Genomic DNA, 27,842 nt, shown 5'->3' on the forward strand with positions numbered 1-27,842 from the left:
CTATTTAAATTTCTCTGAGGTGTTGTAATAAAAAAAGTAAAGCAACCATGAAGTTTTCTTCAGGAAAACTACATTGCGTCAAAGGAGTTGTTTGTTTTTTTTAGAGAAAGATATATAGAGTTCAATTTTTGCAATTTAGAAGAACCTGAGCTCTCCTTTGCCAATTGGCTAGGCTATATTTTTAAATTATTCATCTGTTTTTATGCATGTCTCGCTCAAGAAAAATAAACCATATGCAGTGTTTGAGCAATTTTCTTATTAGAATATAATACAATTTTTCAGGCCTAATTTGGCAAAGAAATCTTACTAATTTATGTTCTCCTGTTTAATGTTACCAAGTAGGAGAATCTGTGTGAAAACTAATAGAATTATTTGAATTATTTGCCAGCTAGCAGTGTGTGCAAATTGAGCAGCCCTGCATAGTGAGCATTTCATTCTGGCTTAGAGTTTCAGTTAAGGACTTTTTTTCACACAGGTGTACTCAGAAGTACAGTTGGGATTTTTACCCAGCTGTGCACTTCATCTGTGGCTTACAAGAAATAAAGTTTATTCTTTTAGCATCTTTCTCTAGGTTGTTTTTTTTTTAACCTATTGTAAGCCAATGATGGCATTTGGTACCAAACATATGAGTGAATCTCTGCATAAGCTCTCTCTGAATCTATTTCAATCAAAATGAGATGACTTATCTACTTAATTAATGGAATACTGGCTAGTTGTACCAACTCAATTAGAGCTGCTGTTATTTCTTAGGAGTGTAGTAACCTTCAGAGGGCTTGGAACTGTGTGAACTCGATTGAATGATACGTGCTGTAGAATTCATCTTGTTCTAGACCCCATTTGCTATTTCAAGAGGTTAATGTACCCTGCCTTCGTTTCATTGCTCTTTAAACTTAACAGGGGAGCTGCATATTTGAGTAATTCTGAATCAAGTTTAGTTGGACTGAAGTGTGTTTCTTTCCATATGCTTTGATCACTGAGCTCATCCGGGCTAGCTGTTGTCAAAATGGGTAGCTTTACTTGCTCTTTTCCAGCCCCAAACATGCACTCCTGTTGCCCTTCTTCGGTCAGTATTGGTTTTTCTCTAACACAGTGGATCTGTTGAGCTAAATTGGCAGGAAACTAGCCCTATGATAAAATGAATAATTTAAACTCAGAGATCAGAGATGAATATCAGTGCTGGTGTATGGATGTTAAGGAGGAAGAGAGTAGCAAGATCGTTGCTTTAATGCCAGCTAACTCTTAGATCACTTTAGCTTTTTCATAAGCTGTGCCCCTGTAATAAATATTTGTGAATTCTGCTTATTTTTCACTTAACAAGCTGGGAAGCATTCTTAAAAAACATTTCAACATGCAGGCTATGGTAGGGTAACCTGCATTTCTAGTATACTTCCTTTCTGTTACTGTCTTTAATGGTCTCTGTTGTTATTACAAAATGAATCCTTCTCATACTCTTTGTTTTGATTTTGTTTTCACGCTCTTAAATATACCATCAGATTTCCAAGCTAATTAACAGTTCATCAGAAACAGTGGATGCATGGTCTGTCTGTGTAACAGACTTCTTTGGAGAAAAATTTGAGAGTGAAGAAGTTTTTACTATTAATTAGGATAACAGAGTGCTGTGAATATAACTTCTTTGAGTTATCAGTTTCAACTTTGAGGTAATTTAAGAAAAATAAAGAAATGCACACATATTCTTTGTCCTGCTTCCACTGAAAGTCTGTATCCTTGCTTTGACTGTTCAGAACATACAGAGGTTTCTCTGTTGGAACTACTTGAGTTGAGTAAGATTTACGTATGACCTGGCTGTTTAGGATCTCAAAGTCAAATTTGTACCCTGAGATCTTCCTGCTTGAGGCTTCTGCTCTTTTAGATCTCTGCATTTCTGGGCAAAACGAATAGAGGTCTGTGCTTTCAGAAACAGTCAAAGCTTTGCCTTCCTTCTTTTGCTACTCTTACCAAGTGTAGAATTATTTTTACTGTTACTTCTGATATTTTTCATGTGATCTATATTTTTTGATAGTAGTTTTGTATTATTTCTATTTATCTTTGTAAGCAAAGTGTTTGAAGTCTCATTGTAGTGAACAAATAGAGAAAACTCCAGTCAACGTCATAATCTCCATTAAAGCAAAAATTGAGTTCTTGAAAATCCATTTGTTTAACCACTCTGTCCTCATGAACTGCGCATGCTGAATACTGTGAATGAAGTGTAATATAATATCCTTTTTAGTATCATTAAGGAAGTATACTAGTAATAGTGCTGTGCATTTAGCTGATAAGAGTGTTATAGTTGAGAAGTGTTGTGTTCCCTTCACTCTCTGCTGGGGGAAAATCAACTCATTTTAAATAAAAATTTTCTTCAGCTGCCTTTTAAAAGGTGCCGAACCATCTGAAGTTGAATGAGCCTAATTAAAGTTAGATTTCTCTGGCTGTGGTTAACAGCTGCTGTCAAAAGTGAAATAAAGACGACATTAAAATTATCCTAATAAGTATATCTAACTACTGAATTGCCTGTTATTTTTAGTTCCTTACCTGTGAGAAAATTAATGTTTTGGTAATGGTATTCATTGCTCATAGCGTCATGTGAATTTTGGTTAAAAAAAAATCTGAATTTTTAAGGTATCTTAATCTTCTAGACTTCTCTTAAGTTTCTAAATTTTCCTCAAAGAAAAGTTATTTAATGTAGCTAATAATGATAATACGAGCAATAGAAAAGTTTGACAAAATGGAAAGTGGTAGATTTGCACTAAAAGTGTATTAAAAGCTGCTCAGGTATTTAAAGGGAGAAACATAAATGATTTGTTTTGAGTATTCCTTCTCAAGAAAACTGTATTATATTAAAAAGAAAATTTTCCTGCCTATGGGAGGAGAGGAGAAAGTGTTTTAACCATAGAAAGTATTTCATTAATTTAATTTTGTACTGTGTTTAAATGCATCGTAAAAATTCTGAGGTACCATAATACTGTTTTGTCTTCAGTTCCTGTTGATTTGTAAACAGAATCACTTCTTGAACAGAAGTTGTCTCTGCTGTCTGTGCTTATTTCACATCATTTCACTACTATCAGGGATTTCCACTCTCTTCAGTACAGCGATGAGATCATAACAATTGCTCTGTTGTTTATATTATTTCTTTACTTTGTATTTAAAGTGATGTTTAATTTTCTTCACGTGCAGATCGACAACTTTGCTTGTGTTCTACGTTAAGCCTTCATACCTGAGGCACTTGTCTGCATTTTCTTCTGGCCTGAAGTTAATGATGCATCTCTGTACTTTATCTTATTTTAACTATTATACATTTTCAGGTGGAAATCAAAACAATCACAAAACTTTGTCATTAGCAGTCAGAATGAGTCATAACTGGACTACTGTATTGATTTTAAGTTCTTGAGATTTTCAGGTAGTTCTGAGATTTGTCTATTAAAGCAGTCTGGTTTTGTATTATTGAATTGTTTATGTGTAGCTCTGCCGTGGTTTTAAGGTACTCTAAAGAGTCATTGTGGAAAAAGGATTTTTTTTTTCCCCATGTATATGTTATATTTGTGTGTGTATATGTGGCCGTATATCTATATATATATACACACACATAAGTGTAGGTCCCTCCAAATGTACTGCTTTCTATTTATTTCCATGGAAATGACAACAGATAGAGCACAGTAACACTATTTGATAGAGCAAAGTCTTGGCTACGAAACGCTCTTTTTCATTATAGTCCTTGCAATTAGCTATGCATTTTTGCCAGTGGTGAATGAGAGCCTGCATGCTGTGCTCATAAAAGTCTATACATCCGTATGGAATGTTGTCACCACTGCTGAAATGCAGCACCCACTGCCTCCCTGTCCTCTCATCCTCTTTTTGATCTCCATAAACATTCACCAAGCTTCAATAGATGTCACTGAGTGCAGTTTTTTCCACATGGAGGAATTCAGTTCCACACCTTTGTTTCATACGCACTTCCATGTCAGATGCCATTCTGTCAGACTGCCCCTCTGCTGCCATCTGTTGCACAGAAGTGAATTATAATGGAATATTGGTGGGAAGATTCAACCACTATTACCATACTGTCAACATCTTCCTCTGACGTTGTGGGCCAACATAATAAAATCAAAGGCACTACTTTCAGAGCAGCCCTTTCATTTATACATTTCTGTGTATAAACACAATTACTGATGCGAATTCTGATTATACTGAAAATTTTGCATCTGTCTGTGTATTTTAAAGTTTACTAATGTAACTGTTTTAAAAAAATAAGCTTTCTTTTGTGATGCTCAGTGCACACCCCTACAACTGTAAAAGTTGAATGAAATTGGTAGTATTTTGAGGACAGGCTGAGAAAGCTGGGGCTCTTTGGCCTGGAGAAGAGAAGGCTCTGAGGAGACCTTATAGTGGCCTTCCAGTACCCAAAGGGGACCTATAGGAAAGCTGGGGAGGGACGTTTTATAAAGGCATGTAGCAACAGGACAAGGGGAAATGGCTTTAAAGTGGAAGAGGAAAAAAATTAGGAAAAAAATTCTTTACTGTGAGGGTGGTGAGATGCTGGAACAGGTTGCCCAGTGAGTTTGTGGATGTCCCCTCCCTGGAAGCAGTCATGGGCAGGCTGGATGGGGCTGTGAGCAACCTGGTCTAGAGGGAGGTGTCCCTGCCTATAGCGGGGGGTTGGAACTACATGATCCTAAAGGTCTCTTCCAACCCAACCCATTCCATGATAATATTACCTTAAAGTAATAGATTTCTGGTAAGATATCTTTTGTGGATTCTATTGTCTCTTTTTGGCAAGTAATTACAGAACTAATAGACTTGTACTGTGAGTAAGTCATGAGAGTTTACTGAAAATTATTTTATGGTATTCTATTTGAAACTACAAACTGGAAATGTTGAGTCATGGGAATAAATGAAAAACAAAAACTTTAAGAATTATAGAGGCAGTAAAATGAGATTGAAGAGAAGCCAAAAGATTTCTGCAGGTGTAAAAGTGAAAAAAATGCGTGGAAGGAGAAAGTTAATTACAATTAATGTAACTGTGGGAGAGGCATGTATTCTAAAGAGATCTGTGTATTTTCACTCTGGCTTGTACATTCATTTTACTCTCCCCATGGTCTCCATATAGTTATAATTAATGATCATCTTTCTATAGTGCAGAAGCACTGAGTTGTTTATACTTGCAGATCTAAATCTTCTCAATTGTGCTTTCAAACAGGCTGGGGAATGACTTTAATGGCTTTTGACATCCAGTTTCACAACTTTGTGTGTTTATTATGGAGAAACTCACAGGAAGAAAAGCTAAAAGAGAATGAATTACTTAAGCAATGATAACATGCTGTACAAGTTGTCAGAAGCATAACATTCAAATACTGTTGATAGAGATCAGTAACATCTGACGACCTACAAGAAAGTTTTCAAATTAAGATGATTCAGTGCTTTAAACATAGCTGTAAGCAGCTTTTTCCCTCTCATTTTCAACAGCATATATGGTAAATTAATGCTATGTTCAATTCAGGCACAGTTTTCAGAACTCTGTATGCCGAAGCTGTTTAGGCTTTGTTTGGAGTTTAAATACAATAACTTTTTTTAATCATAGTGAAGCAGACAAAGCTTCTTGAAGAAATTGTGGGGTTTTTTTTCATCAGCACGGGGATTTTTGGCTTATTTTTAATTTGGAAAATATGAAATTTTGAATTTCTGCTGTAAGCTACGGAGGTGTTAAGCAGAAGTGAAAAGTACTTTAGAAGACCAATGACCAACGAGGGAGAAAGAAATCAGTTCATCAATTTCATACTTACAGAAAATGTTTAATGATTTCATAGCACATTTTCTTTATTTTTGACTCAAAGTTAAACTCTTAATTTATTGAGTTATAAAATAGTATTATCATTGAAGACATTTGTGAACTGATTTCTATGTTCCATTTTGGTTAATTATAAGAAATGTTTCCTTAAATTACAGTCATACTGAAGTACTTTGTCTTTCTTACATTTACGTAGGAAGTAAATAAACTATATTCTTTGCCTTTGTGTATTTTTTTTCCATGTGCAGAGCATATACTCTGTTATTTCATTATTTCTTTATTTTAATGATAAATACCTATATAAATCATTAGAATATCATGATAAAAGCGTGCGTGGTTTCTTCTTGCTTTCTATCCTTGTTTTTTTGCCATCAATTTCATTGGGAATTTATAAATTGCAGTAAATTAAGATAGTTAAGGAATGCACTCAACAATTAAGCGAGATAAGATGTAGTGCTGCCTTTGCAATCAGAGTTCATCTTGCTCAAATATGCTGCTTTTAATTCGGTATATGGCAATTTGGGCTTTAAAAAATGTGCAAGTAATGGATGTTACTCATGTTTTCTGCTTTAAATGAGGCAGTAAGTTTGTAAGACGTATTTCTTCCCAATTTGCTGTAATGATGTAGGACATAAAGATTATGTGCTTCATTGTTTTGTATAAACATATTGCCCACTACTATAATGTTTGGAATTGCAGCAAACTGCTGTAGTCATAAGCTTGTGTGTATAATGTCACTGAAAAGCGGCTATTTTCCCTGCCATCCATTTTTCTTTTAATTTGAGAATTTATTTTGGTGTTCAATTGAATGCTCATAATGGGTTAAAGCAATTTTTTTTTCCAGAAGTGTGCATTTATGCTTATTGTTATTGCTGTATGTAAATGGTTGGTGAGCTTTACTTGAGAGTAGCAACTTTTTCAGTCTTCCATCAATGAAAAACCCAAACCTGTGAAGCTTGAAATTGATCATATTAACATAAAATTTCTTGAGTAATGTATACCATTTTAATGCTTATCCAAGTTTGTCTAGTTAAAGTTAGCCACATCATGTATTAAATACATAAGTGTTTATAGGAATATTCAAACTTGTTCCTTTTCTCACCTTTTACTGTGAAGTAATTAAGTGCAGGGCGGTGTGCTCTTTGTCACTTCCAGGTAAGAAGTCTTAATTGTATGTACTTGTCAATGTCATCCTTCTATATTTGGATACACAGACAAGTTTTAGATTGTACAGTACATTTTGATCTAATACGGTTGTTTTTTTTTTCTATCTGATAAATTCTATTTAATTCTGTACATACATTTATAAACTCTTTTTTTGAAGGCTCTTCCATTATAAAAATGCAGTGTTAGAAATTCTGTCTTTAAAATGCACTATAATTTCATACCTTAACAATGTTCTGATGTTCAGCTGCCTCTGACAGAGGTTCTCTGTGTAATACAACTCGTGTGTTACCATTTTTGGAAGTGCTTTTGAGTGCATGAAACGTACATTTTTGTAAACAGCTGTATGTGGAACTTCTTGAAATATAATGCTTTTAACTTACTGTTGTCACAGATTTTTAAAAAGCATCTCTTCTGTTTAAAGAATCAGTGCACATTGCCTCTGAACATAACCAGTCATACTGAACGTAAAAAAAAAACTTTCATGTGCTGAGTTAAATTAAGAGTTTTTAGATTTTCACAATGTCCTTAAGGTGTTGTGAAATTGGTTTTAAAAGAAAAATGGTCTATTGTTTATCTATCTGCACCGATACTGCCATGTCTTGATATGTCAGTCATAGATCTTAAATTTTTTTAAAGTGATTTTTGTCATCTTTTTTATTAAGATCTGTTGCTGTGCAAAATTTTGAGGTCTTTTCATAGTCGCTGCCCCCCCTGTTCTTTCCACAGATAATACATTCCTGGTTCAAATGTCACAGGACAATAGAAAGGAACTAGAAGAGGTTATCCTGGGCAGTGTCATACCCCAAGTTAGGACCAGCTGTATCCAGGACCAAAGCTGTCTATCATTTTAAGACCTTCCTGCACAAACCCAGGCATCACACTGAGTCCCACATAATGCCTTTTTCTGTCTTGTGCTGCAGGGAGTCTGGCACCAGAACCTGCTGTCTGTTCATTGCTGTGATCTCCTCTCCTCCATCACCTGTGTCTCCTGCTGAGATCTACTGATCTAAATAGCTCCTTGCAACTGAAACCAGTTACTTTGCTCTGTCACTGAGTAGATAGGAAAATTAAATTATTTTTTCAGTAGCTAAATTATGCGTATATGAAGACTATTTTATTCCTCTCTTTAGTTGTCTTTATTAAAAAAAAAAAAAAAAAAAAAAAAAAAAAAGACTTTCTTCTTTTTTCCTCACTCAATATGTTTTCTGGTGTATTCTCCAAATCCTCTGTCCCTGGGCCTTGCTTTAAACTTCTTTGGGCAGGCAGTGGTTATGTCTTCCTGCTCTTGTTCTCTGCTCTCTCTATTTGTGCGTATGTATATATGTAGGCTCGTTGCTTAAAAAAATTAAATGATAAGCACAAGCTAGGTAATTAAAAAATGTGGTTTGGGAGGCAAGTTCAACCTTTAATCTTTCGTTTCCTATTCTCCAAGCACCTTTTGAATTTCTCAGGAAACTCCCTTATCAGGCATTCTGTGTAAATGCTCATCAGCATCCTGTGCTCATCATGCATACTGGATGCTAATTACTTACTAGTCCTCTAATTTGGTATCACACGCACCACTTCCCTCTGGCAATCTGTTTTGGTTGACAGCAACAAACCTATTGAAGTGATTACTTTGAGAAGAATATGCACTGAACGTTGTGTTCTTCTTTGTCGCTAAAATATATATATATTTTTTTTTCAAGAAGAGCTGTCATCTTAAAAGCTTTAAACACTGCTGTTCCACAGTGATGTCATTCTCAGCTCAGTGGCTTAAGCTTTTTTTTCTTTTTTCTAAATGTAAGTTGCATTTGCTGGCCAGATTTCTCACCTGTGTAAACGTTTGGCAGCCAGTTGTGCGTTTTGTTCCATGCAAGTTCTGCAGGTCAAAGACCTGTTGGCTCCACCTGGTCTATGTAGCTCTCTTTGGTACTCAATTTTTGTGGTGGAGTTGTTGAATCAATAACTACTTCTCATGTATTGAGCTGTACCTCAGTTATGTGCCTATGAGGAGCCTATGGCTTTTGTTTCATTTATAAAATGTGCTGAGAATTTCTCTACATTTCAAGTAAATTATCACACTCAAAAAACAAATGTATTTCAGTGTAGATGTGCACAATGGGTTATGAATAGAAATTAAGGGCAAGCTATGGACTACTTATTGAGGAAAAAATATGTTGCCATTAAAATTTGGTCTACAAAAAGCTTGAGTGGAAAATCTTACTGGCAAGCATGCAGACCCGCTAGAGGAAGTCTCCTGATGATTTGCTGGTTACTGTTATGCAGCCTGGAGTTAGAGAATAAGTATATGAGGTACTTACTCTTTTGCAATAAAACTAATTGTAGGGTCATGCATTAACTTTGACCATAAAAATTAGGTCAAAGTAATCAAGCTTACAGTGTTCTTGGAGAAGGTGATTTACCTTGTTGTCCAGGTCAGTGGAGTTTGTAATGGTTCTGTCATATGCAGCAAAATAATACGGAGACTTAATAAAGTAAAATGATTAATGATAAAGCTGTTATTCTTATATTGATGTATGTAATTGTATATATCCTGCTTTGTATTACGTCTTTAGGAAGTTGTGACAGATGGTCTGAAAAGAAGTGTGAGATTATTAGCAATGTTTAGACAGATGAATCAACAATACAGGCTTGTAATAGGGGAATATGTGAGATGCAGTAAGGTCACGTTTACCTAAGCCTGGACTGGTGAAATGATTGGGTTCTTTTTATTTTTTAATTTTACCTTTGTGACTTCACTATCACAAAGACGGGGAATTTTGCTTTGGTAATTAATCCTTAACAGCTCAAAAGCTATTTCTATCAGATAAATATGTAATTAGGAACTTTTCAATGGGAGATATTGATGTGGTTATGTAAATATTTAATTAGGTACTTGTTACTGAAAGAATTTACATTTAAATGCTCTATTATGTTCCGATCCCCTTAGAAAAATGCTGCTTCCATGCAACAATGACTCAATAGCTGTTATGTAAGTCTTCAAAAATTTTGTTTCTGATGGAATACGTAACATCTTCTAGATGTGGAAATATTACTGTGTACCTCTGAATGCGATCGTATGTGTCTAATTCTATAGTTTGTGTCCTTTGCTGGTAACTTTTAGCTAAAGTCTATCTGAAGCTATGACATGTTCAGTTGTTTCGACAAAGTACTCTAAATGTTATACAGACAAGCACCTGTGCATGTGTGGTCGTAATGATTTCCTTGCAAATAGCTGCAACATCTGTATACTTTTGGACTTGAAATGTATGACAGTTCTTATACACTAGATGAGAAATACATTTACACAAAGTAACGCTTCATAAAAGAAGTTTTAAGATGTTCAGAGAAGCCGTGCTTCTTGGATTTGCGTATTTGTTATTTCATGTATTGAATGAGTTAAAGAACAATCCTTCATCAAACAGGTTTGTTTTGAGTTTTAGAACTTTATCTTTCTTATACCACCATCCATTTTAGCCTCTACTTTTCACTCTAGTGAACCCTTCTGAGTTTTCAGTATTTATTTCAGCACATTCTATGTATGTCTTCATACATAGAATTCCCACTGAAGTTTAAGTTTTCCATTTCTTTCATTAATGTAGAAATGTGTATTGGATGATTTCAATCTTGGGACTGGTGCTCTTCAACATCATCAATGACATAGATGATGGCATCGAGTGCACCCTTAGCAAGTTTGTGGATGACACCAAGCTGAGTGGTGCAGTCGATACATTGGAAAGAAGGGAAGCCATCTAGAGGGACCTGGACAGGCTGGAGAAGTGGGCCCATGAAAACCTAGTGAGGTTCAATAAGGTCGAGTGCAGGGTGCTGCACTTGGGTTGGGGCAATCCCAGGTATTTATACAAACTGGGGGAAGATCTTGAGAGCAGCCCTGCGGAGAAGGACTTGGAAGTCCTGGTGGACGAGAAGCTGGACATGAGGCAGCAGTGTGTGCTTGCAGCCTGAAAGGCCAACTGTGTTTTGGGCTGCATTAAAAAAGGGGTGGCCAGCAGGGAGAAGGAGGTGATTGTGCCCCTCTGTTCAGCTCTTGTGAGGCCCCACGTGGAGTACTGCATCCAGGCCTGGGGCCCTCAGTACAGGACGGACGTGGAGCTCTTGGAGCGGGTCCAGAGGAGGGCCACTAAAATGATCAGAGGGCTGGAGCACCTCTCCCTCTCCTATGAAGAAAGGTTGAGGGAACTGGGCTCGTTTAGCTTGGAGAAGAGAAGACTCCGGGGACACCTCATTGCGGCCTTACAATACTTGAGGGGAGCATGTAAATAGGAAGGGGAACGGCTGTTTACAAGGGTGATAGGACAATAGAGAATGGTTTACAACTGAGGCAGGAAAGGTTTAGGTTAGATATTAGGAGGAACTTTTTCACACAGAGGGTGGTGATGCACTGGAGCAGGTTGCCCAAGGAGGCTGTGGATGCCCCATCCCTGGAGGCATTCAAGGCCAGGCTGGATGTGGCTGTGGGCAGCCTGGTTTGGTGGTTGTTGACCCTACACATAGGAAGGGGTTGAAACTAGATGATGGTCATTCTGGTCCTTTTCAATCCGGGCCATTCTATGATTCTGTGATTCCATCTGTCTGTAACAGGAGATATATTTACCTACTATAAAATTCAAATAGTTTTCCAAAAGTCAGATGCATTAAAAAAGACAATGAGAGATCAGATATGAACTTTGTGTTACGATTTTGAACAACTTCTACCAAATTTACTGACTAGGCTTAACCTCATCTCAAAACCTGTTTCGAATTGACACAAGCCATTGTTTGTTTACTGTGTTTATTCTCAACTGTCATTGGAGAAGTAAATGTATGACTACTTGTAATTAATTATTATTATTTTTTATCCATCTATCCACCGCCTTAGGGAGTGGATCTAGTTAAAGCCATTTAGAAAAACTTATTCTTAATACACTGTGGGAAGTTTCAGAAGCACTCAGCAGCAATCAGTAAAGAATGGCTAATACCACGCTTACAGCAATGCACATATACAGATCAGCATGTCATCGACTATGCTACAGCAGTTTTCCTTCAGGCAACTATTTTACAGTCTTCTACAATTACATAGATAACAAGATAAAAATCTCCACAGGAAACTGAAGAAAATTAGAAATGTTACTGTGAGACTTTGTAGTTGGGACTTTTTATGCAGTGTTTTTTTCCCCCGAGATATTTATGCACGTACACATTTGTCTGCTTCTTTTCCCCATGTTCTTGTTACCTAATCTTTATACTACTGTCCATTCAGATTTCAGTCATTGAAAACATATTTGAAGTTATCTAAAACTCAAATTTTCAATTCTGTTTTCAAACAAAATTCTTAAATTGGAATAATACTTTGTCTCATCCACTTTTATGATGGTTATTATACAAGCTGGGAGAAGAACTCCTTAAGAGCAGCCCTGCAAAGAAGATATTAGGAGGAACTTTTTCACACAGAGGGTGGTGACGCACTGGAACAGGTTGCCCAAGGAGGCTGTGGATGCCCCATCCCTGGAGGCATTCAAGGCCAGGCTGGATGTGGCTCTGGGCAGCCTGGTCTGGTGGTTGGTGACCCTGCACATAGCAGGGGGTTGAAACTCGATGATCATTGTGGTCCTTTTCAACCCAGGCCATTCTATGATTCTATGATTTTTACTTTTTCTGTTGCTTGTTTGCTTTATTGCCTTCTGCTTTTTTTTTTTTTTTTTTTTTTTTAATATCTCTAGCATGTTTTTCTTTATCTAAGTAAGCCCCCTCCTTGTGCCACTAAATTTATATGCACGTTCTTTCCCCTTAAAACCACATGGGAAAAGAAATATTTTGCACTACCACTATATAAATTAGTGCTAAATATGTAGAATGGTATTTTGCATATTCTGTCAATCAAATATTCCTTAATGGAACTTGTCATGAAAATGGATGGCCTTTTTTTATTTCACCAGAGGTGTGGGTCACTAAAATATTTAGAGTCAGTTTTGAGCTTCCATAATAAAATGCGGAGCAACCATTGCAGATCACTGAGCATTTGCTTGCTTCTGGCTTTTGTGATGCTTTGCCTTCTTTATTAGATTTAGTGTCTGGATGGCTTCCACAGTGTGGGCATACACCACGTTTTAGTCAAAAAACTACTGATTAATATAATGGACGCAATAAATATTCTTCTTAACCAGTATAGTGCAAATCGGCATCCCTCAGGGGTCAGTACTGGGACTGGTGCTCTTTAATATTTTTATCTGTGACACTGACAGTGGAATTGAGTGCACCCTCAGCAAATTTGCAGATGACATCAAACTGTGGGGTGCAGTCGATATGCCTGAGGAATGTGGGATGCCATCCAGAAAGACCTAGACAGGCTCCAGAAGCAGGCCCACATCAGCCATATGAGATTCACCAAAGTCAAGTGTGAGGTCTTACGCTTGGGTCGTGGCAGCCCCCACTATCAGTACAAACAGGGGGGTGTAAGGATAGAGCACAGCCCTGCTAAAAAAATTTTTGGGGGGAGAAAAAATAGTCTTTTCCATTTTGTATGATTTCCTTTGGATTACACATGGTTACTTGAAAACAAACAACAAATCCTCCTTGAAAAGCTATATTCAGCTTTTAAACCATTTTACTGGTTTTCTGAAAGGGGTACTTGGGGGCTTTCTTCTGTCAGAACTTGAAACGTTTTATTGTGTGTGGTACAGACATAAACGTTCTGCAGAGATTGTTCACGCATAACATGAAGGCTTCTGATAATCCTCTTTCAGGTGCGAAATATCTAGAATGAAGTAATTTATTATATATTAATTCTGGTTAACCAGGCATGGTTTGAGATTTTCACAGTCTGCAGGAAATTAAGCATTCATTAATATTTAAAGCCATTAGATGACACAGTTGAGCAATAAATGATTCATTTGGTCCCTGCTTAAGTAAATGTTCGTTGAAGTTTCTGACTAGAAGATAAGTGGTGCTTGTCTTTGTTTTCAGTTATTTTCCCCATCTTTGCTTTATTTATTCTATGCACTTCATTGACTTGTCTTCTTCTCTCTCTTTTCCTGAAACAGAAGAAGAAGAAGTGGAAAATTTTGATGTTTCCAGTCTGCCTGAAGAAGTGCTGCAGAACATAGAAGCTGACAGTTATTGGTGCATGAGCAAGTTGCTTGATGGCATTCAGGTAAATTGATTTTTCCTGTCCGTAAGTAGTGGAGATAACTGATTAATGTCACGGCTTTGAACTGCTTTAAGGTTGTTGGGAAAGAATGCATCTATGAAAAACAGGGGAGGAGTAGATTTTCCCATTGGAGAAATCTGCTGCAAATTTGGCATAATATTAGGAAAAAAAAGTTTAACTTTTTTTTTCATGAAAGTGTCTACGTATTTCAGTTTATTATGATGTGCTGGAGCAGAGTCAAAATGGCCAGTTCTAGAGTCATATTATGCATTTCAGTCACCAGTTGTACAGAAGGTTTACTTAAGTCTCCAAGTAAAAGAGTCCCAGTGTGATTCTGAAAAGCTGACTTCTGTATTTATTCATTTTGAAGTGATTGATATTCATCCTTTAAACAAGGTCTTAGTAGTTCCTGAAATTATTTTTGTATTTTTAAAATGTCTGGTTTAGTCTTGATGTTTCTACAGCCTCACTGAGTGTTGTCTGAGTTGGTTCAACATAGGAAAACTATTAATACGGACACAGTTTTGTTGTAAGTGCTGCAAGAAACAGTAGAGTGAAGGATGTGTGAGTACTTGTTAGTTGGTTCTACAAACTGATATACAGCCCAGCATGTTGTATTCAGGTGAGGGAGGAGTCAGTGTGGTCTCGCAAAGATTAAATGGTTGTCCAAACATTTGTATTGGATATTTAGCATTTTAAAACACTTTATGCTGCATTGGCGTTGCAGAAGTAATGCAGATAGTTTGGACTTAACAAAGAAATTATCTGAATTAAATTTTATAGGCTTTATGTTGCGATAGACATAAATAGTATGTCACTAATTCTGTTTTTCAGATCTGTCATTTGAGATAAATATTCTGAATCTTGCAGAAAGTAAAAATAAGCTGACTTTTGAAAGTCAGAACATATGCAAGAAAATAATAATCAGTGTGTCTTCCTCAGCTGTGATGAGATCAAAGCTGACCTTTGATAGAAATGTGAAAGTTTCCAAAAGGTGTTGATTTCTCCTTTACTCTGGCAACAAAGAATGTTAGCGATGTTCAGTAGGCAGATGGTTGCAGTCAGGGTTCATTTGCTGTTTTCAGTGAGCTGATTAGAAAATAAATTATGGTTACAACTATTTAGCACTTCGCTGCTGCTGCTTTTCTTTTTTTAAGCGATGTTCATACCATCTCTTTCTGATTATTCCCTGATTTTAAATGAGCTGTACGCATAGTGTGGAGGATCTTTGCTTGGAAATTGTTTCAGTATTATTTTTTAATGACAATAGAAGAAACAGTTACAGAGATAGCAAAACTTTGGTTGATTAATTCCTGGTATTTTTCTAAAAGATGAGATGATGGAAAAGTGCTTTTAGAGCATAGAATGAATTCAGTCCTTCTGATAGGTCTCATGTTTTCAAATACCTTTTGGACAAATGCTTGAAAATTAAAGTGTTTATTTCTCCGATTACTTTTAATGCAGTGAAGACCATGGAGGTTGAACTTATGTATCTGGAAAATGCCTATCCTCCTCCAATCACTAATAAATCATCATTAAATATCAGTAACAATAAGAATTCATATGAAATGAAGCTGTAATTTTCATTGAAATTAATGTTTTTCAGATTCCTAATTTTGATACCATTTTTTGGATAAATGTTTTTCACATTTTAGTACTTAATGTTTTTGAAAGTGCTTTGACATACTCTTGCTTATGTGTACGTTTTAATATGAACGCTTAATTGACTACAGCATGTTGCAAAATTATGCTCATAACGGAATTTATTTTTTCATGGTATTGCATCAAGAAACAGAGGACTTCAACTTCCATGAGGATATTTTGAGTGTATTTGTTCAATGTCAAATGAGTAGTAGCTCAATTTTTGTGTAGCACCATTGAAAAACGTAGTCCTTTTATCGTATTGAACCCTGTAAAAGATGCTGCTTTTCTTATTTCATCCTATCTAAATGATTACGTTTCAAAATATTTGACCACGTATCAAGAATAAAAGTGAGAACTTGAAGAAATGTGTGTAAAAAATATTTTACAATTTTGTCTGATTTTGGAAAATCTGTCACAGGGCTGCTGCTGTGCTTTTCTTCTAGATGACATCATTTCTCCTTAAAATTCTGTTTTCATACAAAAACATCAAGTGCTGATAAACAAATTATTGAAACTCATTGTAATGGAATTAAACTGCATCGATTAAAAAATTTAAGCTTGTGCAGAAATGGAATGGTTATCAATTGGATGTATTCAGGGATGCACTCATCTATCAAAAGCAGGCTTGAAATATTATGCTAGCAGTGTGACTAATGATGTTACAGTTAACTCATTGCAACTGCAAAGTGCTGCTGAAATAAAAGATTTGGCTTCTTTTTTCTTCCCGTTCTGCTTTCTTGTCTCCCTTTGTGTTGATACCCACTTTGCTGCTCAGATAGAGGGGTCATGTTGCAGGATGAGTTTGTTGGGATAATTAATCCAACTGGAAATTATCTTGTTGAGAAGTGGATGAGAGACTGTTTTACTGAGCTGACTTACATTCTGGATATGCAACTGTAGGATCCTTTGAAGGGAGACAAGGTCTAAATGGGGACTAGCGTTGTAGGATAATGTGGAATCATTAAATTTAACGTCAAGCCCAAAGTGCATAAGAGGATTTATATCAAACTAATAAACCTGTGCTCCTCTCTGCTCCTGAACGCTCATTCCTTTGTGATCTCTCGCGGAGAGCAGGAGCTGTGAGCTGATTTAGAGATCTGAATCTCTTGACAACAGAACTAAACAAAAAAGCACACATCAAATACCTTTAACTGGCACTGTAGCAAAGAGATGAGTAGAAGTACACAGCGGGGCCTAGGCATAATCACAGCAGCAAAGATGTGGATTTACTTTGACTGCTGTGGATTCTAAATTTGTCAAGATTGTTGCTAATATGTAGAAAACTAGATCGTGCACTTTCGGTTTCTCTTCTTCTCAGTGAAGTTGCTACTGATTGTTTCTTGGAAATAGTTCTCCCTATTCCCTCAGTATTTTCCATGTCATTTGATATTTTGTCTAAAATGCCTGAATAACTGCAAGGATTTTAGGGAAGAGGAATGTGTGACGGTGTGGCGATAAGTGCAATCTGGAAATCTGTGCTGACTAGCCATAATATATTGATGAGTGTAGTCTTTCCATTTGATGTTGGCCTATCAGGACTGGATAAGCTTAGAGAGTACTGTGATAACAGTTAGATACTAGGATATTTTGGATAGGAAGGGGCCTCTTCAGCTGATCTAGAGCTTCATCTCAGGTTCTTTCTCAGAGGAGGTTCAAATCTGAGATTAGGTTTCTCAGGGCTTTGTCCAGTTGGATCTTGAAAAAAGGTCCAGGAATGGAGGCTGCAGTATCTCCTGTGAGGGTAACCTGTTCAAATGCTTGACTGTCCTCATGCTGAAGTTTCCCCCCGCACTGTCGTATGAAACATTTCATGTTTCAATTTATGTTGCTTGTCTCTCATCTTCTCAATATACACTATTTAAAAGTCAAACTCTGTCATCTTGGTGACATAGATTTTAGCAGGCTGCTGTTATGTACCTCTAAAACCTTCTTCAGTCTGGAGAGCTCCAGTTTTCTCAGTCTTTCAAAGGGAATGCACTCCGTTCCTCAGCACCTTGGTAGATCTCTACCCTTATTCCAGTTTACTGAGGATAAATAAACTCCTTTTCACAGAAACCCTTGCCAGCCAGGTTGCCTTCAGCTTGTATTCTTGCAAGAGCCTCCAGTTTATAAAGACAAATTTCTGAGAATGTGCATGACTGTGTTCAAAATGTGTTTAAAAACACCACTATTTTTTGTAGTTTTCAGTAAATTACTTGATACACACTTGTAATCCATGACTAACATTTAACAGTATTTTGGTAGGTACATTCATATTGCAAGAAAAGATCGTGTTTTTTTCTGCCTGGAAGTTACATAAACTACTTTATCTTACATTGCTAGTTGAAGAATCTAAAGTGTGTCAGATGTCAATCCATTTTGCTTGTGATAAAAGCCAGTCTTCTTTAGAACACTTCTAAATTGTAGGTGACGCATGAGTACTTCTGCATTTTCACCTTTAGGAATAATGACTGTGGACATGAGAAAATGAGATAGAACTTATCCCACGAGTACTTTTTTCGTTTCAAGTTGACATTTGCACATACCTGTTTTAATTAACTTTTTTTTTTATTACTGTATCATCCTTTATAACACTTTCCTCAACAGTCTCATTAGTATTCAAGAAAAAGTTCACATAGATCTGTGCCTCCTGAAAATGTAACATTCACATATAAAATTAAGTATAACTCTTCATTTTAAGTTCAAGTGTAATGGTAATAAAATAACCAAAGGAGAAATATATGCATTGCATAATGATCTAACCAGATGTATTAAAAATAGCAGTAAAATTTTAATATCATTATTTATCCAGGCCTGGGAATTATTAGAATAAAAGGGAAATAATTCATTTGCAGGGACTGTAATGCGAAGAGGTGTATGTTAGATATTTCTGTGGCTGATTAAATAGCAAGATTTGCAGTCTGCAAAGGGAATCCTGCAGAGAAAGTTGTTGCTAACCTGTGCCTCAAATCTTAGTTATAAGTGGATGGATAGAGTGCTACTTGGAAAATCTTTCAAAGGATCTGAGGGAACAGATACTGAGCATGAATATTCAGATCAGACTTTGAGAAGTCTGTACAGAAATAACACTACAACTTCTGAAAATTCCTCACAGGACCTTTCAAAGATCTATTCTTAAGAAAAAAAATAGGTCAAAGATAGCTTTCATAAAACTCCTGCCAGTCTTTCTAAACCATATCTGTATTTTATTGGGGTAGCCAGGTATTCATAGCTGAACTAGTTTCAGCTAGCCAGGTTAGTTAAAGAATCATAGAATCACCAAGGTTGGAAAAGACCTCTAAGATCATCCAGTCTAAGTGTCCACCTATCACCGCTATTTCCCCACTAAACCCTGTCCCTCAGCACAACACCTACATGATAATAAATTGCAGGCCTGTTGTCTGCGAGTATGGAGTTTGTTAGTCAAGATAGACATATATAAAAGAATATGTACTGCAGCTGTCTGTCTCTATCTCTTATTTGTCTCTTCGTATATGGACCACATGTGTATTACATGTGTGCTTTCATGAACCGATCAAGTTTCTGTATCATGGGTGTTGCAAGGTCTGTGTACTTGTGCAGATACAGTGGTAGCTTATCTAGGATTTCTGGGTACGCTTCAGCTCAACACTCCATTTAGTTTAGCTAGCTAAGGTGCTCTCTCCTACCACTTTCCTCAGCTGGGCACGCACTACTAGTATGGTGTGTTCAGAGGAAATGTGGACTAACAGTCTCCACTAACATTGTGTAGCTCATATTGAAAGACAGTACTGCAGTCGTGCAGTTGTTCCTGTATTAACAGTTCGTGACGCCAGCATGTTTTAGAAATGTGGGATTCCTGTCAGGAATTTTCAGAAATGTTAGAGAGTTTTTTTCTTTATTTAGCTCTTCTAACATTTGAGCTGCATATCTGTGCTGTGTGTCTCTTCCTGCAGTCAGTAGCTCTGTAACCCAATCTGTGTGACAGAGCTTCTATATGGTAATAACTATTGAGTAATTTCCAAAAATCCAGAATGTTCATTTTATGATGGTGCCCTGTCCAAATTGTATCCTGAGAATGACACAACGTTGTCTTCTTTTCTTTAAGCTGCAACTGGTCAAAGGAAAAAAACAATGTTAGGGAATGGATTGTTTATCAGGGCTGGTTACTTAAAAAAAATAACAGATTTTTATTTTAGAATAAAATTACAAGTTGAGTTTTAAAATTTTACGAGTGATAATTATGTATAAGGATTTGAGCGACAGCTGATGCCTGCAAACATACTATTCTGTTTTGCTGAAAGTGAGTATTTTGTTGAATGGGGCTTGCTGTTGTGATGGTTATACTATGCCTTGGGATTACTATTAAGTTTTTTCAGTATCAGTGACTTCCATAAATCTGTTTCTAATTAGGATCAATTTAAAATTCAAATGTTTGTCTTCTTTAGTTACAAACATGAGATACTTTGGGAGAAGTAGGTTGAGCAATTAAGACAAGTGTTAGTGCCTGGTCAGGACTCTTCTAATGTGAAATGGACAACTTCAACATTTGTTATAATTACTAATCAAATAATATCTCTAAATGTTACTTCTCTCTTTCTTTACCTATCTGTCATATGTGAGGCTGAAATCACTGAAGCATGTGGCCCAAACAGGTGCTACAATCCGGGATTTCTTCTGTATTCATTGTCAGATATCTGCTTCTGTTTTTCTGATGTACTCCATTAGAATAAATGCTGTTTAAAACTTCACATGATTTAAAGAGATGATTTAAAATACAACAAGGGTTTTGAATGGGTTTTTTCTTTGGCCTCAATAATCCCATGCAGCGCTATAGGCTTGGAGCTGAATGGCTGGATGACTGTGAAGAGCAAAGGGACCTGGGAGTGTTGGTTGATGCTTGGCTGAACATGAGCTGACAGTGTCCCAGTGCCATGATGGCCAATGCCATCCTGGCCTGCATTAGAAATAGTGTGGCCAGCAGGAGCAGGGAGGTAATCATCCCCCTGTACTCAGCACTGGTGAGGCCGCACCTCAAGTATTGTGTTCAGTTTTGGGTCCCTCACTACAAGAAAGACATTGAGGCCCTGGAACATGTCCAGAGAAGGGCAACAAAACTGGTGAGGGGTCTGGAACACGGGCCTTACAAGGAGCAGCTGAGGGAGCTGGAATTGTTCAGTCTGGAGAAGAGGGGCTGAGAGAAGACCTTGTTGCACTCTACAACTTCCTGAAGGGAGGTTGTGATGGGGAGGGGTTTGGCCTCTTCTCCCAGGCAGCAAACAGGACCTGAGGAAATGGCCACAAGTTGTACCACAGGAGGTTTAGGTTAGACATAAGGAAAAACGTTTTCTCTCAGAAGAGTGGTTAGGCATTGGAATGGCCTGCCCAGGGAGGTGGTGGAGTTGCCATTCCTGGCAGCGTTCAAGAGGCGTCTGGATGAGGAGCTATGAGATATGGTTTAGTGGCTTGTGGTAGCAATGGTAGCGGGAGGATGGTTGGACTAGATGATCTTGTAGGTCCTTTCCAACCTTGTGATTCTGTGATTCTATGAATTTTTTTTTTCTATAAGCAGCTTTTAACTTTCTCAATTCAAGATAGTTTTATTACACTGCTAAAAATGAATAGCCTTAAGGGCAGACTTTTTCTGAAGGCAGAACATGTACACTGTTGTGCCATTCTGTGTCTTTTCCAAAGGACCTTCAGATCTTCAAAGTCCTGTGTGAAACTCTTCTTCAGAGAAGTCTTTGAAGACTTTATTAGTACCTGAAGAAAAAAACAATGTTTTATTCAATAATGTGACCATGCCAGGAAGTTAATAAACCAATTCAGTCAATAGAGTTGTTGTAACTACTTGTTGGAATGTAATTAACATAATTGTTATGTTAGTTCTGCTCTTTTGAACTAACTCTAACGCTAATTAATATGCCTGCTGTTGCCTGTTCCAAACTTGGAATAGTTAAAACGCAAAACTGATATGGTCTTCATGTATAGAATCATGGCTCTGAGCAGTCCAGGGCTGTTTTGGTTGCTGATGGTCTGGCCTCAGACAGATTATTTCAAAGTAGATCCTGAAACTCTTCATGTACCACAAACTGTGAATTGACTGCAACTCTCTGGATATGACCATCCAGTCAATTCTTTATCCACCCAGTAGTCCATCCATCAAAGCACATCTCTCACTTAATTTGAAGACCAGTATGTTGTATGGACTTTTTTTTTTAGTTTTCAGAAGTCAGGTTTAAGGGAGTTGTGGAACATGCATATTGATTTCATCTTCTCACCTGAGAATGGAATAGAATTGTTCAGTTGGAAGGAACCTTCAAAGATCACCTATTCCAACTACCTGACCACTTTGGGGCTAATCAAAAGTCAAAGGAAATTAATGAGTATGTTCCTCTTAAGCCATTTTTAATACTCAAAAATTCCTTACGTGCGTTTTTAATAATGTAAATCAGCGAGGAAGGTCAGAGGATTTATAAGATTAAGATTTATGATATGTAGATAAGAAATGTTGTTCTTTGAAATTAGGAAGTACTTTAAAAGGTCTGAGTAGAAAAAGTAATACAGTAAGTTTTCATGTGACTTTGTAAGTGCATAATGTGTTATATATTTGTTTATATATACACATTGAAAGATATGTATAATGCGTATATGTTAATTGTGGATTTACTATATATAATTAATAATATAATGTAGTTGCGTTAATGTATTCATATGTAATAGTTTGTATTTCTTTCCTTCTGTATATCCTTACAGCTGCTTTTGTAATACACCAGATGGCCTTCACCAGTACCGTTTCCTTTCCCACATAGAATTAAAATAATTGAAGTCAAAAAGAAAGATTTTCAGAATTCTTATAGATTTATGGCTGTGAAGTACGTTAAGTATTTTGTAAGACATTTAAAATTAGAGTACCAGAACTGTGTTGAACTTGGTTAACAGTTGCTTTGGATGCACCTTTAAGACATGAGTAAAAGACAACTGTGTTCTTTTTAGCATGGCATAGGCTAGTAATACTTTGAGCAGATAGCTGTCAGTACTGTGGCTGTGCATGGTGATAAGAAATGGAGCATTTTTGTTATAGTATACATCACAGTGACTTGCCTCTCATAAGTGGTTGAAAATACTGGAACACACATTTGTACTAATCTACTTTATATTGCAGACAGTTAAAAGTGCTAGAGGTGTATGGTATGAATACTGCAACATCTGGAGATAATTAAAAATGAAAGTAGGACCCATCCTTATTTTCACTCCATACCACTTTTTCAGTTTGTCCACAGAAAGTGTTACTGTAGGACTTACTTGCCCAATTATACCTTGTTGTCAGCTGTCAGAACAGAGATAGCAAAATGTTTGGGATTTGATTCCCATGGTGATTTTTGGAAACTGTTTTTTCTCTCTGCTTTCCTTCTGTGAGTAGAAGATGGGAGTTTGAGTTATATCTATCCAGTGCCTTTTTTCCTTTATTTATATCCATTTCTTCAGTGTATTTATTTTCTTTATTTTCACATCCTAATCAGCTTTATTCAATTTAGAATTCTCTAACTTAAAAAAAAAAATAAACATTTTCTACTTTGTTCATACCTTCTCATATAGTAAAGGCTGCAATTGAAGTATTTTATGTTAAGATTTAATTATTATTTCTGAGGAAAAAGTCCTGCCAGGCCTATTTGTAGTTGCAGGGCAGTTAGCTATTAGTCTCTGCAGAATAAGTACCGGCAATTAACACAAAGATTTGAGAGTGAAGCAAGTTTTGAGCCCTTGTGACATTATAAAGTCTTAACCTTTGGTATTGTAAGGTGAAACTAATTATGTGTTGGAGTCTGAACTAGATATTATAGCCATTCAGCCATGAAGTAGGTTAGCATGGTTCACTGAAAGTATGTTGGAAGCTATCTGAGCAGAATGTCAAGGAATTTAGATAGTGCACAGTAATGTATGATTTTTTAATATTTATCGTAGGTTCTTTTCTATCTCATACTTCTTTGTATGTGAGTGCTTTCTAGACAGAGTCAAGAACAGAGGTTAGAAATATGGTGTTTTATGTTAGCTGTTTGCTGAAGATATGTGGAGGTACAAAAAATGCTGTTCCTAAGGAGTTTTTCAGAGTTAGTCTTTTGCTTCATGTAGATGATGAGTTAAACAAGGAATAAATGAAATATAACAGACACTTGAAAGACGAGTAATGTAGTGTGCTTGTGAGAACCCACAGGTGTGAGGGGGAGTAGGGAGGAGAGCTGAAATACTGGATTGTCTTTTTCTGCAGAAGTTAGGAGGGAACTGTATTGAAAATGTGCTCTATAAAGAGCTGTCAATGCTATATATAAAAACTTTGGTCCTTTGAAGAGTCGTTATGCTGAATTTGGAAGCTGATAAAGCCAATTAAATTATATGTTAGGAAAATTCAAATCTTAACCACTGAACTTTTGCATTGCCCGGAGAAATAACGAGTTGGACATGTTTTCCTTTAAATCTGTCACTTGCTTTTTCCTTTACCTGTAAGCATAAAAGGATTAAGAATTCTGGATGTCAGAATAGTTTTTTACATTTCCAAAATCACTTTTTCACAGTTTCACAAGCTTCAGAGTCAATTATAAATATCATAGGAGGGAATGTTGATAGCATAGTTTAATTAGAAAATAGGTCTTGTGAGCCAACAAGGATGTTCCCAGATAGATGAGTCAGCACAAGTAGGAGAGTAATTCTGAACTGGGTTCACTTGGAGCTGAAATAATAAATAGGAAAATAAATGAGTAGGCATAGATGAAATACAGTGAAGAACAAACTTAATAGCTTTGAAATCCAAGTTTGCAATTTTGGATTGCATTTCCAGATGTGTATGGAGTAACGATGCTTTGAGAAAGAACAGTTTCAGATTCATAGATGGGGAGCTATGATGGAACTTAAATTTCTTAAAATGTAAATAAATGAGTATATAAAGAAACACAAAGTCTAGTTATAGTTAATGCATTCAAACAAGTGCATGCAAGTGCCCTGTCATTTTAACTGTACAGTTCATATGTTAGATTTTGGTACATGATATTAACTATGACCTTATGTTCAGAGCAGTCGTGACTCTGTTGAAATAGTTTTGATTTCTATTGGAAGGCATTATTCTGAACTTACAAGGATCAAATTGATGTCTTGCCACTGATTAGGGTCTAATTTTCATATTTCCTACCTTGTCTGTGATTATAAATCTATGGTGGGGGAAAAAAAGGACCTTAAGAAAAAACACTGTAGCACAACAGCTTTTGACATTTGAGAACACAGCCTTCTGAATCTCTTTAGACTTTCATGATGTAGTTGGGACTTCAGGGGCACAAGATTAGCAGGTAGCGAGCAGGTAATATAGCAGTAGCTATGAGGTGTGCTATTAGACACAGGGACTCTTTAGTAGGATGGTGGCGTGTGATGATTTGCTACTGAACTGTAAAGACAGACTTAGGAGATGCAAAACCAAAACTTGAACACCTTAAGGAAACAAAAGTAAAAGAAAAAAAAAATAAAAAAACATTTAAGTAATTGGGGGAAAAGAAATTGTAGTTTTCCATAAACTTATATTTATATATGCTCTCTTCTTTAGGATAATTACACATTTGCACAGCCAGGAATTCAAAAGAAAGTGAAAATGTTGGAAGAGCTTGTTAGTCGGATCGATGGTAAGTTTAAAAGCTAACCTAATTTCTAAATATTGTTTCATTGAAAGTGTTTAGTCAAAATGTTTGCATGAAGTCAAGCCAGCATCACTGCTGCTATCTACAGTGGTGGAGTACCGTAGCCTTCTTCAGATGAGGTGTCACACTCGGTCAATTTGTGGCACACTGGCCTTTGAAAGATCACTGTCCTGTATCATTTAAAGGAAAGCTACTAGAGCATGAGCCACTTCCATTACTTTTTATTAAGGCAATATAATCAAAATTCAATGGCAATTTCTTTGCAGCAGAGTAATGGCCACATACAAAAGGCAGCCGGTATTCATTTCATATTAAGCTCAATGATTGTTGTAATTCGGGCAAGTCACGGTGGTTGTTTATGGCTGTCCTTTGGCACTATGTTTTGTGCCTTTGTGCATCGTTTTGCTATCTGGAATGCCTGAATAATTTCTCTGTGGAATCCAATTAATTACGAACTCTGGAAATAGCATCTTTAATACTATAGATAAATTACAGTATGTGCAGGGGCAATTTGAGATTATGCTTTCATGTTTTAACAGGGCACTTTGAAATATTTTCTACCTTCATCCTTAAAATAATTCCCCTCATGAAATGCTGACTGTCATATTGCTAGAGCAGAGTTTAATTAAATGAAATGCAAGAGATAATGCTTGCCCATTCTAAACATACTCTCTTGGTAGTTTGTTAAATTAATGAACAGAGTATTAACAAAATGTTGCCAAGCAGAACCAGCCATATATTTGTGACTTTAGCCTGTCAGTGGTGAAATAGAAAAAGAAGTATTTCCTGAGTAGTTTAATATTTGATAATCTGTGTGAAAAGATGAATTCTGTCATTTTATTATACGTATTGTGAGTTTTTCTTGTGCCAGTACTTACCATAGCAAATTTGGGTTGGCCTGCACATATTTGCAACCTAAATTTTGATAGAGCTTTTTGTGCCCTTTACGTATTCTTAACTATTGAAAGATAAGAGCAGGAGAGCAGCGCTTATGTAATATTCTACTATAAATGTAGATGTATATAAAATTGTTATAATTGTATGTATTTTTTAAAAAATATAAATTAATATTAAAAATACAGGGACGCTTCTATGTATAGTTTAGGAAAATGTTTATGTAGAAATGTTTCTAAAGTAGTGTATTTTATAACTTCAGAAATCATCTAACTGCTTTCAGTATGGATTTTCATGCTATTTTTTGCTAATTTCAGTATAGGTGGTTAAATTTCAATTATCTATAGAAACAAATGCACTTTAAAATAAAGTGCATAATTATAATACCTGCAAGTAAACATCATAAGCATGGTCAATAAACTATGGAAACACATTTTTAAAATGAAAAATACCTTTCTGATAATAAAACTCATCCTTAACATTAAAAAAAAAATAAATATACTATATATTTTTGTTTGTTTTATAAGAAAGAAAGAATAGCTGAAGGCTTTTTTTGTACCTTCAGTGCTTTGGGTATTTAGTTAAATAACTTGTCTCAGTGGATTAAGTTTGCTAAGGATTATTTTGAAGTCTTTGCACTTAAATAAAAGAAAAAAAAGGCAGCTGTAGCAAATACATTTTTCTTCCTAAACTGTCCTTTGCAGGGCAGTTTAATTGCTGTTTACTGACTGCAATTAGTAAACTATCTGCAATTAAAATGTCTTCCAGATTTTTATTTGATATGAAACAATTTTGTGAGGTCTCTAATAAGACTGTATTTAATAGGAAATTATTGAAGTATACCAAAATTGTGGTACCTCAAAAATTGCAGTTGTTATATATCTTTCTAAGTGTAGGCTCAACATATTCTTAATATTTGCCCACGTAATTTGTGTAGTATTTAAGAAAGGATGTAACCAACACAATGGGTATTTTTCTTTGAGCTACAGGATATAGCAGATCGATACCAATGTCTGTGGCTGTAGATAACTGCCAAAGTGTTTTAAAAATGAAGAGGACACTGAATAATAACTTTTCTACGTTAGAAATGCTAATTTTCTGGCAGTTTTTAGTAGAGATCGTGAGTGCTTGCTAGTTAGTGTTGACTCTTCAGACTGTATGAAGCAGTTACAAAGCAACATCTTTGATTAATCTTAATTATAGATTGTTGATATAGTTCAATAGTTGAAGACAGCTTCCTTGTTTGAGCGGTGTAGTTGGAGAATGCAAAGCAAAGTCCTAACTAAGAAATTGATTGCCTAATAGCAGGTATATGGTTTGGGACATGGTTTAGTGAGAACTATTGGTGATGGGTGGATGGTTGGACTGGGTGATCCTGTGGGTCTTTTCCAACCTTGGTGATACTATGATCCTATGATTCTATCTTTTATGATGTATGTTATCCATGTGACATATGGGTAGCATATATAGGAAAGGAAACAACATGTTAAAGGAAACTATTAAACTAAACAACTAATGGGGATTATGACATGTCAGAGCGAGGAAATGAAATTAAACGTTTTTTCTGTGAGTAAAAGATGAAGCTATGAAA

At 36.2% G+C, this 27,842-nt stretch overlaps 1 protein-coding gene across 5 annotated transcripts in view; it reads left to right on the top strand.

Moving 5' to 3' along the window:
• Positions 1-27,842, top strand: part of TBC1D22A (TBC1 domain family member 22A) — a 155,216-nt gene that overhangs the window by 41,626 nt on the left and 85,748 nt on the right. For all 5 annotated transcript variants that reach the window (NM_001031490.2, XM_015275755.4, XM_015275756.4 and 2 more), the window contains 2 exons: positions 13,969-14,078; positions 25,267-25,342. In NM_001031490.2, the coding sequence (NP_001026661.1) occupies positions 13,969-14,078; positions 25,267-25,342 (186 nt within the window). The remainder of the gene's footprint in view (positions 1-13,968; positions 14,079-25,266; positions 25,343-27,842) is intronic.

This window comes from Gallus gallus, chromosome 1, assembly GCF_016699485.2.
Source record: "Gallus gallus isolate bGalGal1 chromosome 1, bGalGal1.mat.broiler.GRCg7b, whole genome shotgun sequence".
NCBI lineage: Eukaryota > Metazoa > Chordata > Aves > Galliformes > Phasianidae > Gallus > Gallus gallus.